General features: G+C 42.9%; 1 protein-coding gene across 1 annotated transcript in view; it reads left to right on the top strand.

Annotated features, from left to right (window-relative positions):
• The window catches only part of dpysl4 (dihydropyrimidinase like 4), a 40,214-nt gene extending 23,251 nt beyond the window's left edge, over window positions 1-16,963 (top strand). The window contains exons 8-14 of the mRNA XM_080205601.1: window positions 341-461; window positions 2,472-2,628; window positions 3,002-3,143; window positions 5,590-5,760; window positions 9,166-9,345; window positions 11,007-11,172; window positions 14,961-16,963. Of these exons, the coding sequence (XP_080061727.1) occupies window positions 341-461; window positions 2,472-2,628; window positions 3,002-3,143; window positions 5,590-5,760; window positions 9,166-9,345; window positions 11,007-11,172; window positions 14,961-15,052 (1,029 nt within the window). The 3' untranslated portion in view covers window positions 15,053-16,963. The remainder of the gene's footprint in view (window positions 1-340; window positions 462-2,471; window positions 2,629-3,001; window positions 3,144-5,589; window positions 5,761-9,165; window positions 9,346-11,006; window positions 11,173-14,960) is intronic.
• Window positions 16,964-18,617: the final 1,654 nt, after the last annotated feature.

Raw genomic sequence — 18,617 nt, 5'->3', positions numbered from 1 at the left:
AGTGTGCCACCGTGCATCATGAATGTTCTCAGTGATAAAACGGAGTGGTCACATAGAAGGAATGTTAAAAAGTTAGTTTATTTATTAGTCACAAGCAGCTTACATTAACACTACAATGAAGTTTAAAAAACCACATACTTGAGCCAGGTCTTTAAAATTTCATCAACAAGAGGGTTGTGGGTGGATAGTGGCCCTTTTATTGAGATTTCTGAAAGAGTGGAAGAAGTTGGAGAGAGGATAGGTGCTACTTTAATCTGGTTCTGATGAAGGTGGGAGGAGGGCACTGTGTGGCACACTGCTTTTCACTTCAGCTTAAACCTAATCAAAACATTCCTTCAAGGTTGAAGCCGAGGCAGTGTATCGAGCAATCACCATCGCAAGCCAAGCCAACTGCCCCTTGTATATCACCAAAGTCATGAGCAAGAGTGCTGCAGATATAATTGCACAAGCTCGGAAGAAAGGTAAACTGTTAATTATGTCCTAGACTCTATCTAACCAGAAGGTGGAATGTTGCCTGTTTTCTGCTTTATTGTTCTGACTAAACAGATTATGCTCATCCTGTGACATTCCATCATAGTTTTAGCCCTGCAACCACATTCCATCATAAGAAGACGTCCTGATCCCTCTGAATTTGCACTGTTAGATACTGTACAAGTGACCACAGTGATGGAATACATAGGGCTTAATGCTAACAGGAGCAACATGAGATGTTTGAATGTAACGTGACCATAAAACTGAAGGGACTGACTTAGAAGCGCAACTAACTAAATGAATGGAGGAGCAGGCCCAAGGATGAATGGCCTATTCCTGCTTCTATTTTCCATGTTTCTAACTTTGTAATCAGAACCCTTTATTGGAGTTCTTTGTCTTTGTGGCATTCAACACTCCTGCAGGCCCAACTTGTACTGCTTCAGTTAAGCAATAGCAACAACATGCCAGTGTCCAATTTATTCAGAGCTCAGAAGACAGGAGCAGCAGAACATCTGGCAGATGATGTCATCCCACAGCTTTGCCTTCTTTTACAAAGTCCAGCTTCCGGAGAGTAGACAAAACCTCATCCTGGCTCCGACTCCTAATCCCTGAACCTGGCCCCACAGGAAACGCTCCCAGCAGCCCTTTGTCTAAAGATTAAATGCTGCAAGGTCCCACCCCATTCCAGTGCTGGAATTCTGTTCTGTGGAGTTCACTAATCCGAAGGTCATTTTTGGAGCAATTGCCATGTTCTCAGGGATACTGCTTCCTGAAATGCTGTATTATATTGTTATAATTAGAGATTGTAAGAATTAATTCTGAAATTATTTAGTCACAATTGATACCAGCCTCTAGATGAGTATTCCATGATCTGCTTAATCTTCAAGTCAACACAAACTTTTGATTATCTTTAGCTACTCTGTCATTTAAACATTATGCTCAGATAAAAATAATTGCATTTTTAGAAACAAATTCTGCATGCAACTCAGTAAATTGAAGATTTCAAGTAATTCTGCAGAAATAGTACAATCTTCCAATGGTGAAACCAGTAAACATGGGGCAATCTATGGAGTTCACTACAGTGCAGGAAACTACTTTCCCAGCCAGTACCCCTGAGGAAATAGAGGATAGGCTATCCATGATTTTCTATTTACTGGTAGGCAAGCTGCTCTATTGGTTACAGCAGGCAGGAGTTTCTAGCCCTGCCTATCACAGGAATTGTAGCAGGCAGGACGGAAAATCTGACAGACCAGCGAATGGTCCATTGTCTTCAGGTGGGAATTTCCAGTCAAGCGACAGTTGGGATTGGGAAATCTCACCCATCAACTCAGAAGATCACCTCCCCAGTGACTGTGGTGACCATCTATAAATGTGTGTTTTACTAGAATGGACAAAGCAACATCAAATTAACTAAGGCTCATGGTGGGAGATATAGGGGGATGTCCAAGGTAGATTCTTTACTGAGAAAGCGGCTGGGGTGTGGAATGCACTGCCTGCTGTGATAGTGGAGTCGGACACTTTAGGAATTTTCAAGCGGTTATTGGATGGGCACATGGAGCACACCAGAATTATAGTGAGTGGGATAGCTTGATCTTGGGTTTGGACATAGCTTAGCACAACATTGAGGGCCGAAGGACCTGTATTGTGCTACACTATTCTATGTATGTATGACACTTGCCCCCACACATTTCTCTGCTCTTAGTTAGATAGCTGCCTCATTAGGGAAAAAATTTAACTTTTCGCAAACTGTTTAAATTAAATCTCAGGCCAGAATCTTACGGCCGTTCATGGCAATGGGATTTTCCCAACCCACTGCAGTGAGCAGAGATTTGGCTGGATGTCAAATTTACCAACCTCACTGCAGCGGGGGTGTGGCATAAATTGCTGGCAAGATCCCGCCTATTGTGTTTTCATAAGGTGTCCCACTAACAAATTTAAATCAAGGATGCATGACCTAATTAAGCTAAGGATACTAGTCAGTTCTTTGTGTGGTTTGGCAGGTGCGGTTGTATATGGAGAGCCTGTCACGGCAAGTCTTGGGACTGATGGCTCTCACTACTGGAGTAAGAACTGGGCCAAAGCTGCAGCCTTTGTCACCTCTCCTCCTCTCAGCATTGATACTTCCACCCCTGATTACCTGAACTCTCTCCTCTCCTGGTATGATTTGACTCACCGTGCACAGATAGATTGTTATTTTTCTGTTTGCAATTTTTAGGAATGATGATCGTTGCGTAGAAAAACGTTTGTAAATTTATTAATAACCAAAGTATGGGCGGAACTCCAACTGTGTAATCTTATACTTCATTGTTTATTGGATAAGCTTTCAGGGCGGCAACTTGTTAGGAAGGAAAAGGAGGATTTCCTTTTGTGCACTAATTGCAGTGAAATTTTAAACTTACTTTATGTGCAAGTTATTGGAGTTCATTACACAAAGCGCACAAGGAGATAATCCCCCTGGAATGGTGATAAATGGCAGCTGCTATTCATCCTGACACATGGTAACCCTGGTCTGATTTCTTTTTGAATATAGCGGTGATCTGCAGGTTACTGGCAGTGCTCACTGTGCTTTCACCACTGCACAGAAAGCAGTTGGAAAAGATGACTTCAGACTGATCCCTGAAGGAGTTAATGGCATTGAAGAGCGGATGACAATTATTTGGGATAAGGCTGTGGTATGTTTATCATACAAAACCAATTAGGCACATGCCAGTGTGCAAGAAAGCAAGAGTACAAGAGACAGTGTGAGTGGACTGTGAGAGCGCGAGAAAGGGAGTGCGTGAGACGGAGCGGGAAAGAGGGAATGTGAGAGAGGGAGCATAGGAGGGAGCCCGAGAGAGGGAGAGTGAGACAAAAAGGTGTGAGAGAGGGAGTGTGATGGGAGCGTGAGAGAGAGAGGTGCGAGAGAGGGAGCGCGCAAGAGGGAGCATGAGAGGGGGAGTGTGGGAGAGAGAGCACAAGAAGGAGGGCAAGAGAGAGTGTGAGTGCAAAAGAGAGCACAAGAGTGAGAGAATGTGAGAATGCAAGAATGCAAGTGAGAATTGAATGGTTCCATGTGGGAAGATAGGCATATTTCTAATTTTAAAGAGGGAATGGGGAGCTGGCTTATAAACCAGGAAGAGATCAGCCATTATCTGATTGGATGGCAGAGCAGACTTGAAGGGCTGAATTTGACTACTTCTGCTCCTGATTGCTATGAACCTTGTTAATGGCAATACATTAGATCTTAGAGCTGAAGAGCAGAATGCTAAAAACACAACTGGATTCTGAAATGCCCAATACTGACACTGTAACTCACAGGACTGGAGAGGGCATCATTTACATTTACACCCCTGGAATTGCCCCCCATTTGGACCAAATCTTTAAATTTTGGCTGGGAAGGATGGGTCCATCAGCACATCATTCATCTACACTTCCTGCGTTGAGGGAAAACCCTTGGCTTTCTGGAGAATTACTTACTTTATATCTTTGAAAAACCTTAGCAATACTTATGACAGTTGGGACCTGGCAAAATTTTCACTGAGGCCTTTTAACAACCCCAGAATCTATTAGAGTCATCAGTTGATCCCAGATGGGATTAATTACCTTCTACAGTTGCACTGGTCTTCATGAGAATCAGAGCGTTTCCAGAAGAAGAATTCTTTATCTCATTTGGACCACTGGTGAACTCTTTCTGCCTTACACGGACAGATTACCCCAAGCTGATTGACCATCTGTACAGTGCAAAATTTCTATTCTCAGAATTTCCACCATACTTACGCTATTGAAGGAAGACCCCAGAAATTTCTAGGCTTTTATAACCATCAGAACCAGCTCAATACACAAACAACAGTAACACCAAATTATACTTATATAGCCCTTTCATTTAGTAAACGCATGCCATGGAAGCAATTATCGGTCATAATTTGTCACAGAACCACATGAGGAAATATTGGAGCACGTGAACAAGATGTTATCAAAGAGCAAGATGTGGTCAAAGAGGTATGTCAAAGATAGAGAGATGGGAGAGAATTTCGCCACTTAGGGTATAGGCAGCTGCAGGCAAGGCCACCAGTGATGATCTGATTAAAATCCAGAATGTTCAGGAGGCAAAACCCAGATCTCAGAGGTTTTGTAGGGCTGGAGAAAATCACCCAGAAAGGGAGGGGTGAGGTCAGGGAGGAATTCGAAAACAAGGGTGCGATATTTAAAGTTGAGGTACCTTAACTGGGAGTCAGTGTGCGTCCACCAACACCATGGATGGATGGATACAGGTTTGACCACGGGCAGCAAAGTTTTGGACGGGTTCTTGTTTTTGAAGAATAATAGGTGGGAGGCTGGGCAAGGGGAGCATTGGAACACACAAGTCTGGAGGTAACAAGTGCAAGGATGAGGGTCTCAGCAGCAAATGAGCTGAGGATGGCCAGGCAATGTTACAGAAATGACTGGGTGATCTTGCTGATGGAGCAAATATGTGATCAGAAGTTCATCTTGGAATCAGATATAACACCAAGGTTGCAAAGTGTGTGGTTCAGCTTTAGACAGCTGCCATGGAGAAGGGTGGAGATGATGGCGAAGGAATGGAGTTAAAGACAAAGATTTTAGTCTTCGCAATATTTCAATTCTCCCCATCCAGTCCTACAAGGACATTTTTTAAAATTTATTCATGGGACATGGCCATCATTTATTGCCCATCCCTGGTTGCCCTTAGAGGGCAGTTAAGAGATTACCACATTGCTGTGGCTCTAGACCAGTTAAGGAGGCAGATTTCCTTCCCTAAAGGGCATTAATGAACCAGATGTGTTTTTCTGACAATCAACAATGGTTTCATGGTCACCAGTAGATTGTTAATTCCAGGTATTTTTTATTGAATTCCAATTCCACCATCTGCCGTGGCAGGATTGGAACCTGGGTCCCCAGAACATTAAGTGCATATCTGGATTAATAGTCTAGCAATAATACCACTGGGCCATCACCTCCCGGACAAATGACTGCAGTTAAAAGCTTACAGATTGAGACTAATCTTTGCATATCAGTGACCTGTAGTCATTACACCAGGAAGATAAAAAAGAAAACAATCAACTGTAGACTCAAAGCCACATCACCTAACCCCTGTAATCTTTATTTCACTTTATATTCTAGGTTACAGGAAAGATGAATGAGAATGAGTTTGTAGCAGTTACAAGTACAAATGCTGCAAAGATCTTCAATCTCTACCCCAGAAAGGGACGAATCGCTGTTGGTTCCGATGCTGATTTGGTCATCTGGGATCCAGAAGCTGTCAAAATCATTTCAGCAAAGACACACAATCTGGTAATGCAAACAGCTTCCTCACTAAGCTTACATTTACTGGTTACAGATACCCAGCAATGAGAAGTCAACATGGTTTGGAATTTGTTCTTGTTCAGAACTCAAATCGACTGCCAAACCCAAATTTTGGCCACCTTAGCTGTAGTTACAGGACGTTCATTGACAAAAAAATCTACGGTATGAGAATCAGACTAACGTTTGTTCTGGACATTTACAAACTGGCTGCACTCTCATGCTAGCCAGATGAAAGCTTTTTAAAGTCCAGTTATATCACTGCGTTTCTACTGCGGCAAAGTAGTTTCTACTTGACAACAGAAGTGATAGTACAACTCCAGGGTCAGACCAGACATCTGACACCGTCGTGTATTTCAGAAAGCCCCAGCTGAATGTATTGAACATAAAACCCCGCTTAGAGGTTTTAATATCAACCAGAAGCTCTCTGAACCCGGTTGTATCCCGGGGAGCCTGATGGAGGTGTTGCTTCTTGACACAGTGGCGTTGTGATTGTGACAGGTTAGTTTCCTTTCAGTCATTAACAGTGTGTTCCAGGGAGCCCCAGTTTGACATCGGCGGAATGGCAGTAAATCACCAGTCAGTGTGACCAATCCACACCTGGAGATGCTCGTCCTTCACGGTGCTAAGCGGCAGAACAGCTGTCGTATCGTTCAGTGACTTTTTTTGCAGATGTGGTGCGGAGAAACTCAGATTCAGTTTAAAGAGGTGAATGCGAGAGAAGACTGAATTCCTCACTTTGTATTCTGAGTGCATTGACTAGTCCTTCAAGCACGGCATTTGGATAGAGGGATTTGTTCCTTTCATGCTTGAGGAGCAGTTTGTTGAATGGAATTGATGCTGATACATCAAGTATAGCAAAAGTTCAACTATTGCCCTGTTCAGGGAAATGAACATTTCCACCTCTGCAGTCAGCCATTGTATCAAATACAAAAGCAAAATAATACGGGTTGCTGGAAATCTGAAATTGAAAATGAAATGCTGGGAATGTACCTGATTGATGAAAGATCATCAACATTGGCCTCAAAATGACCATGTTTTAGAGGGTCGCAGTGCAGGCACCTGCTCCAGAAGCATTCAGTCCGGACAGTGCAGACGGAGGCCATTCAGCCCATTGAGTCTGAACTGACCGCAATCCCATCCAGGCCCTAACCCCATAAGCTCATGCATTTACCCTAGCTAGACCACTTATACTAAGGGGCAATTTAGCATGGCCAATCCACCTAACCTACACAACTTTGGACTGTGGGAGGAAACCGGAGCATCCGGAGGAAAGCCACGCAGACACAGGGCGAATGTGCAAACTCCACACAGACAGTGACCCAAGCCGAGAATCAAACCCAGGTCTCTGGTGCTGTACGGCAGTAGTGCTAACCACTGTCACCGTGCCACCCAGTCAACACAAATCATAGTCTATCACACTAATTTTGAAACCCAGAGCTGCCATTTTGGGCCTTCCATAAACATGCACAGCTGAAAATGTGTTCTGTCTGAGCTATTAAAGGGCATCACCATTCAGCTTTCAGCTGAGATGCTCAGCACTGAGTGGTATGGCTTTCATAGAGCTTTGTGTGCTCCCTGCATTGCTTCCATCAGGTACAGTGCCTGCCAACAGACCTTGTTTCATTTTTGCTCCATTAATTCTTTTTCTCTCTCCACAGATAGATTCTGATCTGCTGAACATCTCAATTATTTTTATTGTATCAAACATTTCTAATGTAGACAGTGCATTAGCTAACTAGAAGTCTTCTCTTGCACTGTTTCGAGAATGTGGTACCTTCACAAGCCACTTCATGGAAGAACATAAAAAAAAGGAGCAGGAGCGCCCCCTTGAGCCTGCTCCAGATGTCACTGCGATCATGGCTGCTTTTCGACTTCAGTATCACTTTCCCACGACTTTCCATACCTCATAATTTCCTCAAAGATCAAAAATCTATCTTGTCTCAGCCTTGAATATGCTTAGTGATGGAATGTTCTGGATTTGAGAATTCCAAAGATACACAATCCTCTGAGTGAAGAAATTCCTGCTGATCTCAGTCCTTAATGATTGATGCTTTATTTGTATCCCCATGTTCTCACTGTTTATCTTGTTACACCCCCTCCTTTACAATCTGATCCTGTAGAATTCATCCACAAAAACAGATGAGACTTTAAATACCACCTTGATCCAGAATATTGAATGTTTAAACCCTTATACCCCAGCCTGGACATTGGAAACAGTCTTTAAAATAATCTCATTTATATATTCACTTATTTCCTATGCAAGTCTAGCAACAATTTCAGAAAGAATACATAGAATTGCAGAAGGAGGCTCACTAAGCCTGCCCTGACAACAATCCCACTCAGGCTGTATCTCCATAATCCCATATATTTACCCTGCTAATCCCCCTGACATCTCCCTAACACCAAGGGGCAATTTAGCATGGTCAATCAACCTAACCCATATATCTTTGGATACCATAAGAGGACATCTCAGTTATAAAATTTGCAAATTGGTGTAAAGGTAACTCAGTAATTCCTTCATTATTTGCAATTGTTCCATTACTTAAATAATTGACTTTACTGCCTCCTTTATGTCTCTTGCTTCCACCACCAGATTTTTTTCTTTCAGTTCTGTTTATTTTTTCATCCAAGAATGAAGTGTGGAAGGGACTAACTTGTGTCTTTGCTTCCGATTTCTACCATTACTCCTCATTTGTTTTTTTTCTCAGCTCATTCTCTGGAGTCCCAACCTTTTGATATTGCTTTTCTATTTTCCTTTATAATTTCTCCTACTCAAAAAATTTTCGCCTGCAGCGGACTCTGAGAAAGGGACAGATGGGTAAAGTGTATCACTGACCATGTAACAGAGAGAAGTTCAGATACATGACAGCCCTCACTTACAGAATTCAGTCTCCTCATCTTAAATATTCCTCACCGTCAAATGTTGCACTACTTGCTCCATTTTGTGTTCTCTATTTCAATCTTACTTTCTATTTTCTTTCTTCCACTAGTTTTTTTGATCCAGTACTTCTCTTTCCTCCTACAATTTTAGAGCAATAACATCCCCTAGTCGTGTCGGGAAATAAGGAATATTGAGTTCAGAGAAAGGAAGAATTGAAGCAGGGTAGAGAGTGAGTTAGAGCCAAGAGGGGAACAAAAGGACATGATAGTGAAGACAAGCAGCAGTGTTCGTCCAAAATAACTTGGCCACAATCCAGATCAAAGTATTTCCGAGTAAAACGTCCAGGAGCTTTTCAGCACTGAACTCCAAGAGCATTTTTTTTAACAATTACCCTTTATCAGTCAACATACTTCCAATATAGATTAAATAATCTAGTTGACAAATTGGTCATGGAAAGTGCACTGAAAATGGTTTGAATGAAAAGTTATATCACATCTGCATGTATCTCCTAGGCAATTGAGTACAACATATTTGAAGGGATGGAATGCCGTGGCGCTCCTTCCGTTGTTGTGAGTCAAGGTAAAATTGTTCTGGAATATGGGACCATTCATGCCACAGAGGGATGTGGACGCTTCATCCCCAAGAAGACATTCCCAGACTATGTTTACAAAAGAATAAAAGCAAGAAGCAAGGTAAGTATTTAACCTTACTGCATCAGTGTTACAGCTTCAGGGTAATTAATTGCAAACATAATTAGAATTGATAGCTCTACGATTAGATACCTTGGATAATTTAGGGTATGGTAATGCATTGTTTATGTTACCAGATTAATAATCCAGAGGCCCTGGAATCACAATCAAGCTATTTAATAAGCCAGGGTTAAATCAATCCCTTTTAAAAGCTGTCTAAGATCCGAACATACTCAGCAGTATAATTGTTTCTCAACACATTTTATACATGGGGTAGGATTTTCCAGGCCTTCCCACTGGTGGGATCTTCCGGTCCCGCTGAAGACAACCCTCCCAACGGTGGGTTCCCTGGCAGTGCGATGGATGAGCCACATAACGCTGCGTAGGTATCGGCAGGAATGGAAAATCCTACCGGCTGTCAATGGCAACCACCTCTGCCGCTGGGAAACACGCCGCAGGGGCCCGTAGATCGTTGTGTGAGGAATGAGAACCTCCATGAATAGGAAGAGCATAGTTACCTTGTTACTTGGAACTGTCATCTATTTTTCTTTCATTTTGGCCCAGACAAGGTGCCTTATTCAAATTTAAATGAGAAAGTAGTTCTTTTTCCAGAAATTTGCAGATATGCCAGTTTTATGCTCCCTGTGTTTATATAGTATAACCCTGAGCCCAGTTTTCCTTTGGAGATTCCTAACCATCCTTCTCAGTTTAGGTACAGCCAGTTTATAAAAGTTTCTTTATTAGTCATAAGTAGGCTCACTTTAACACTGCAATGAAATTACTGTGAAACTCCCCTAATCGCCAAACTCCGGTGTCTATTCGGGTACACTGAGGGAGAATTTGGCATGGCCAGTGCACCTAATCAGCACATCTTTCAGACTGTGGGAGGAAATCCACGCAGACACAGGGAGAATGTGCAGACTCTACATGGACAGTGACTCGAGCCAGGAATCGAACCCAGGTCCCTGGCGCTGTGAGGCCGCAGTGCTAACCATGCCACCCTTCCAGAGTGCATTTGTGCAAAGCTAAGAGACATGGCTAACAACTGCTACTATTTTTGAGATAATGGCTGGAATTCTCCAATGCTTTACACCCCTCCACCACTGCCAGTGAGAATGGAAAATTTGGCACTTAGCCACATCTCCATTCACAGCAGTGGGACTGGAGAATCCCAGCCATGGACAAGGTCAGAGAATCCTGGCCTAGATTTCATTAAAAGAATTTGGTCAGCACCAATTGCGGGTGAATCGTTCATTAATTCACATGGTAACTGGAGAGGCTGTTGATCTTGCAAATTCCACCTCTGGACATTAATCTGGATTCCTATTGTCATTTGTGCATGTTTTGAGCAGCTGGTATCTTCTTCATTATTTCTGCATAAATAAACAATGAAGAGCTTAGAATCTGATCGTACTTGCACACAGATTTGAACAGACTCCCTTTAAAAGTTAGAAATTTTATTAATTGCATGTTGTGGGAGGGCGCTGTTAAACATTGCAAGAGCAAGTTTGCCTGTATTGCTACGCAAGTTCCGACCTGTACGACAGAGGGAAAACCTGAATTGTTTTTTGCACTAAAATGTCCCTTGCCTGTGAAAATTTATTTTAGATTAGCATTTATAGATTAGCAGAATGGGTGTCAAAAGTTAGTTTCATGTTTTGCAGTTGGCTGAAATCCGAGGCGTTCCAAGGGGAATTTATGATGGTCCTGTCCAAGATGTGACTGTGGTTCCCAGAGCTATGACACCGATTCCGTCTGCTCGGATGTCTCCAGCTAAACAACCGATTCAGCCACCACGAAATCTTCACCAATCCGGATTCACTCTGGCCGGTAAAAATTAGTTTGCTATTCATTAGAGTTAATTTATTAGTTACAAGTAAGACTTACATTAACACTGCAATGAAGCTACTGTGAAATTCTCCTGGTCGCCATCAGTTCAGGTCAACGCATCCAACCAGTGCGTCTTTCAGAATGTGGGAGGAAACCGGAGCACCCGCAGGAAACCCATGCAAGCACTGGGAGAATGTGCAAACTTCACACAGACAGTGACCCAAGCAGGGAATCGAAGCCCGGTCCCTGGCGCTGTGAAGCAGCAATGCTAACCACTGTGCTACCATTGCAACCCCATTCATAATAGAATGTTGCAGGTTCAACTTCAGTTGCATGTTTGATCTTCCTTGAATGTGGGTCATTAGATCTTTTAACACAAATAAGAAAAAGCACTGTTCTCCATGGTTGTAACAAAGTCAATGTTTTCCAAAGCTGGGGAGTCAAAAACTAGAGGGCGTAGGTTTAAGGTGAGAGGGTAGAGATGCAAATAGATCCAGAGGGGCAATTTTTTCTCTGAGGGTGATGAGTATCTGGAATGAGTTGCCAGAAGTAGCAGTATTGGGGGTACAATTTTGTCTTTTAAAAGGCATTTAGGCAGTTACATGGGTAAGATGGGTAAAGAAGGATATGGACCAAACGTGGGCAATTGGGACTAGCTCAGTAGTAAAAACTGGGGGGCAACGATGGATCGTAAGGCCTGTTTCCATGCTGTAAATCTCTATGGCACTAATTCAAGTCAAGCCATAAGTGATATTTGTAAAAATGAAAGACAGTAGTATGTCTTTTTACTCTGAGCAAGTCCATTATGTTTCAGTCCCTGGAATGTACTTGAGAATACCTATCCTATGGATTCCCTCATTCCTTACTCACACTGTTGAAACTACAGCATGCAATCAAAGCTGCAAAATTATGTTAAAACTTCTTTTTCACAATGACATTCTCCTTGTGACAGAACTTTCACAACTTTTATTACCAAATGATACAACTGCTGCTGACAACACGATTGTTGGAAAGTTCGAGAGAGCTATACATGTGTTACACATGAAGCAGTTACCAAAGTGACCTCAGCATTTAGTGCAGCTCGCATGTGTAATACATGTAACATTGTTAAGGTTTTGCTTGTGTGTGCTAATGACCTGTCCCTTTATCCTGGTTCTCTCCCCTATCCTTCTCCTTGTTAACTCCCCTATTCCTCTCTGCTGTCTGTTTTTCCTAACCTCTCCCCTGACCCAGTCCCCTGTCCCTCTCCCCAACCTGTCTCTGTTCTTCTCCCATGTACCTTTCCCCTGTCCTCCCTGCTCTGTCCATTTTTGTTCCTCTCTCCCAGCACCTATCATAGAAAGCAAAGAAACCCTACTGTACAGTAAGATGCCATTTGGGCCATCGAGCCTGCACTGACCACAATCCCACACAGGCCCTACCCCCATATCCCTACATATTTATCCGCTAATCCCTCTAACCTACACATCTCGGGACACTAAGGGGCAATTTTTAGCATGGCCAATCAACCTAGCTCGTACATCTTTGGACTGTGGGAGGAAACCAGAGCACCCGGAGGAAACCCACACAGATATGAGGAGAACATGCAAACTCCACACAGACAGTGACCCAAGCCAGGAATTGAACCCAGGTCCCTGGAGCTGTGAAGCAGCAGAGCTAACCATTGTGCTACCATGCCCCACCTCTCTGTTCTTCCTCCTGTTTCTCTCTTTTATCCCCCCCCACTTTGTTCTTCTCCGCTCCTCTCTCCTCAGCTCTCTGTTCCTCTCCTCTGTTCCTCTCCCTGTTTTCTCCCTTATTCTCTTTTGTCCCTGCATCTATCCCTCTCCCTTGCCCCTCTTCCCTGTCTCTCTCTCTCTCTCCCTCTCTCTCTCCTGGCAGCTCAGTGGCACAGTGTTTAGCACTGCTGCCTCACAGCGTCAGAGACCCAGGCTCAGTTCTGTTCTGGGGTCACTGTCTGTGTGGAGTCTGCAGATTTTTTCTGTGTCTGTGTGGGTTTCCTCTGGGTACTACAGTTTCCTCCCACAGCCCAAAGATGTGCTGGTTAGGTGGATTAGTCAGAGTAAATGCATGGGGTTACAGGTTGGAGTGGAGTTCGGCCTGATTCAGTTTTTTGCAGTGTAAGAGGCACCTGGTCTCCTGTGTTTTTCACTCCCAGTTAGTGTGCTTCTAAATCCTCTTCCCTCCCAACATTGATTTGTTGTTACTCCTATTCGGATGTGCTTTGTGTTCCCATTTCACTGCATCTGGTTTCGAGTATCAGTTTGGTTCAGTGGAAACACTCTTAACTCTGAATCAGAATGCTGTTTGTTTAAGCTCCACATCGAGGCGTGAGTAGAAACTAGTAGATCAGTCCTGAGGGATTACTGTTTTGCTGGAACTGGTGTTTTCTACGTGGGACAATAGGTGATTGCAAAGATATTCAAAGGAGCGGTACCCTGGTCAACATTTATCCCGGACCCGCAACACCAAAACAGATGATCTAGTCATTTACCTCAGTGCTTTTTATGGGAGGTTACTGCATGCAGGTTGGTTCCTGTTTTTTCCTGTTACGTTCATCAGAAGGATCTGTTTCATTAACAGAGAATATAAGGGCAGGGAGGATAAGATGGAGCTGTATAAAACACTCGTTAGGGCACAGCTAGGGTACTGTGTGCAGTTCTGGTTGCCACTAAAGTCGTAATAGCAGAAATTAGCTAATGTGAATTGAGAAAGAGTTAAAAATGAAGCCTGCACAACATATTTCAACTATTCATGCCTTCTCAAAAAATTCAAGATACTTTAATGACATTCAGGCAAAAAACATGTGATTGCATTAAAAGGGTGGAGAGGATGTTGCCTGGGCTGGAGAGTTTCAGCTACGAAGAAAGACTGGTTAGGCTGGGATTGTTTTCCTTAGAACAGAGAAAGCTGAAGGGGGGACCTGATCGAGGTGTACAAAATGATGAGGGACATAGATGATAAGAAACCTTGCCCCTTAATGGAGGGGTCAGTAACCAGGGGGCATAGATGTAAGGTAAGGGACAGGAGATGTAGCAGGGGTTTGAAAATAATATTTTTCATCCAGAGGGTGATGGGAAAGTGGAACTTTCTGCCTTAAAGGGTGGTAGAGGCCGGAATCTTCAGAATATTTAAGGAGCATTTAGATGAGCACTTGAAACAGCATAGCACCTAAGGCCATGGACGCAGTGTTGAAAGATGGAATTGGAATAGATAGGTGCTTGATGGCTGGTGCAGACGTGATGGGCTGATGGGCCTCTCTGTGTTGAATGAATCCTTTGCTGTGAAGCAATTTGGGAAGTCCTGAGGACAAGATAGGCGCTATATAAATAAATACAGGTTCCTTCTTTACCATAAGCTGGGAGTAAGCCCCAAAGTGTTCCCTCCTGTCACATTTGTGCGGAAGTTTGCTGTTCTGTCCACCCAGGGACTGGAATTTCATGGACAAGGTCAGGATCTTCCAATAATCTGATAAGTTGTCCATCTCACCCATAACAATTCCCACAATTTACCCCAGCAGGGATGAAGAAAGAATGTGGCAAATGAATGCATCATTGGAACTACTGAGTATTACAGCAGTTGCGTGGGAAGTTATTTAATTATGTATTTAATTATTTTATTTAATTTGAAACTTAATTCATAGCAACTTCTGCTGAATCACATCAAGTATTCTGTTTGAAATGGGTTCTGAAAAGAGATTAAGCTTCGAGTAAACATTTTGAAACAATGCTGTGAAAATCGTCTCGCTGACAGGGGGCAGACTAAATTTGCCTTTCCTTCTGTTCCAGGCACCCAGGCTGATGATCACATCCCTCGCCGTCCCACTCAGCGTATCAGTGCACCCCCTGGTGGCCGCTCAAACATAACAACTCTGGGCTGAATTTCAAGCAGAACCGCCCAACTGAAGTGATAATCTCAAGAGCCCTAATATTGCTGCAGGTTTTGTCATCTGAGGCTCAGATATATTCTCACACGCAGCTTTGTGCAGCACACTTGTCTGCTGCAAAAAGATGGTCATGAAGTCACTGCCTTTAGCTGATAAATGATACATTTGGAAACTTTTTGATCTGCCAAATAATTCAAGAGGTACAGTTTTTGTATTATAAAAAAATAACCATTAATTTATATTAATATTTGATTTAATTGGGAAGTGTGTAACAAGCATTGAGACAACTGTTGTTTCATCGTTGTGACTACGTAAAGTTGTACTTGTGTTTCATTTGCAAGCATGATAGTGATATTGAAGGTAATGTGTAATTTACTTTGTATTACCACAGGAGTCTGACAGTCTAGAGCAATGTAACATGTACATTGATTGCAAAACTATTGAGGTTCTAAAGTATTTTAATAACTTTCTACAGCCACATGACAACAGTAATCCAAACTGCTGTGGTGGAGACTAGTATCCTACACATGCACTGTTGATAGGGTGACCTTTCAACATTTTTAACAGTTAACAAGACATACGATTTAGTGACCCCAAAAGTCTAATTTTTCCTCACATGAAATGTGCATTTTTAGATTTGACCTGAAGTACGGCTGTGAAAAATTGTCAAGTGTTGTTGGTGGTGACTTAAGTAAACTGTAAGTGGTACTGGGGTGTAGTTTCCACCTTGGGCATTAATGTGGCAGGGCAGCTTACTGCCTGTTATAGAACCTCCCCTCCAACTATATTATTACCCTTGGTAATGATAATGGGAATTACCAATGGTAATTATAATTGGGTGCCTTCTATAACAGGCTGAGCACCGCATCCAAGCAGGGAAAATGAAATTGAATCCCGGTAGAGCTGAATTCCCTCTTGCCGTCCCTTTCTGCTCTTCTGTGGATAATGGAAACAAGGGTCAAGATGAGGTTATAGTACTGCTCACTGATCTCAGTTCACTTCACTTCACTAATTTTCCCTTTACTGAACTAACCAGGATTGAAATGCCGTCTAGCGCTAGCGCAAGAGAGGCAAACACTGTGCTAGTTCACTGTGTGGAAAAGTTAGGTTCACCATCTTTTGTTAGCCTTAGTAGCAGTCATAAATGCCATGTATTTCAAAATATTGGTCCTTGTACAAATCAAATGGTATTATCTTAAAATGGCAGTGGTGTTGTCTTGTATGTTTAACATGTTTTTTGCCTGAATGTCATTAAAGTATCTTGAATTTTTTGAGAAGGCTTGAATAGTTGAAATATGTTGTGCAGGCTTCATTTTTAACTCTTTCTCAATTCACATTAGCTAATTTCTGCTATTACGACTTTAGTGGCTTGACTGTTCTATAATTTTATGATTTGTAAAGAATGGTTGATCTTAAATGAACCAGACTGTAGTTCTAAAGTAGCCTGTAACAAAAAAAAGGGGAACTTTTCTATTAGGTGGCTAGAGGGCGCAATATTAACCTTTGAACTCTATACTGGCTGAATGAAATGATCAGATTAGACCTATTGCATGGAAATAGCAGAATGTTTTACAAAAACCTTCTCGTATTTAGTCAAATTTAATCTGATTATGGAAAACCTAATCAGTTTTTATCACACATGTGGTTAACTACAGTCAATTGAAACAGACTTGTGTCTCATTTCAAAGTGTTAAACTTCAACCTGATAATCCAACTCCAGCAGATTCCAGGGCTGGTGACCATCTCTAGTTTATCTAGATTTGATTAGAAAGCTTTCGGATAAAGCATTGTCAGAGTTACTAATGAATTTTACAGAACGTACAAAGCCCGAAAACTTTGTATGGTGACGTTGGTTCAGTCTAATGGTTCATCTTTATCAAATAAAAAAATGTTATGGAAAATGAATGCTTTGCCTGTCCTCATTTGTACATACACCAGGGGGCACTGCTGCAATAATAATAGATTCACAAAAGCACTGACAACAAAATAAGAGAAAGTTGAGTCTAATTTGTATCGATATTGCGGTCTGATAGTTTGCCATCAGAATGGATAGGCAGCTGAGTCAACACTCAAACCACTTCCTCAAGGTGTTTGGTTACTGACTTCTTCTGTCTCTTTGCATAGACTTCAGATTACAACCAATGCAAACATGTCAGTGAACCAGCTATGTGAAATAGTTTCTCAAAACATTTAAAGTTTATATATTACATTTCACAGTATTATGAAAAACCCCCAGGTGCCACAGTCCGGTGCCTCTTTGGGTACATTGAGGGAGAATTTAGCGTGGCCAGTGCACCTAACCAATACGCCTTTTGGACTGTGGGAGGAAACTGGAGGAAACCCATACAGAGAATGTACAGACTCTGCACAGACAGTGACCCAAGCCAGGAATTGGACCCAGGCCCGTGGCGCTGTGAGGAAGCAGTGCTAATCACTGAGCCACCGTTTCACCCCCATGTTGATTATCTTTCATAAACTGTTGCCATGGAAAAGCATTCTACTTATTGGTTGGTATTTATTCTGAATCACAACTGGGAAATTATTCTGGATAAATATCTGACCTCTTCCCAAGTACATCTTGGGCCACATATAATACATTACTTTTAAATATTGGGGGGAATTTAATGAGAATCAAGTGGATCTTGGATACTGGTTGGAAACCAAGTGGGAGTTCCTTGTCACTTCCCCTCAGTAAGGCTGATGCAATTACCAGGTAATCAGGCACTTACCTGGAAAGTGCCAGGCTTCCCATTCAGTTAAGTCCCGAGCTTGTCAAGATGCCACCTGCCAGAAGCAGTTGACCGCTTGGGCCCGGAGGAGGGATAGGCGACGGATCCTTAGATAAAGGTGAATGTGGGTGGGATGGGCCTGACAGGACGGAGGTCAGAAGTGACGGTGAGGGAGGAGAATGTTGAAAGCAAGGATAGAGTGGTGGCTTTCAGGGGCTACCACCTCCCTGTCTCACACTCCCAACCCTCTTCCCTATGCTGGGTCCCTCAGTAGACACAGACTGCCTGCCAAGGAAGGAACATGGCCCCGTGCCAACAGGCTGTGCAGGTTTACTGGGCAGCATCCCTGGAGCCTCCTGCCTAAATATGAGCGGTGACAGGATTGGAGCCCAGTTGGCCTCCAGGCAACATGGAAATTTCCCATTCCTACACTAAACCAGGGTGGTGGAGTGGGAAGTCGGGAAGGCAGAGGGATCCACAACCCGCACCCTCCTACTCAATGTTCCTCCCACCACTGAACTCATCATTCCGCCCCTGGAAACAGGAGATTTATGGCAGGGCAGCAGGCCTTGGGACCATCGTACCTGGGAGCCATCCAGCTCAATCACCTTCCAGTTTTTGGCCCATACCTCTGTAGATTATGGCACTTCAAATGCCTCTCCAAGTATATTTTTTAATGTAATCAGGATTTCTACCTCCACCACCCACTTAGGCAGTGAGTTTCAGATGTTCACCACTATCATTTCCCCTCCCTAGCCCCTGGCTATTGAAACAGGTTCTTCCTGACACTCTTTGAGACCTCTCATTATTTTATCCATTTAATCAAATCT

This window comes from Carcharhinus amblyrhynchos, chromosome 17 (assembly GCF_965287045.1).
Source record: "Carcharhinus amblyrhynchos chromosome 17, sCarAmb.v2.hapA, whole genome shotgun sequence".
Classification (NCBI taxonomy): Eukaryota; Metazoa; Chordata; class Chondrichthyes; order Carcharhiniformes; family Carcharhinidae; genus Carcharhinus; species Carcharhinus amblyrhynchos.
This window is presented reverse-complemented; position numbering and strand designations above follow the sequence as displayed.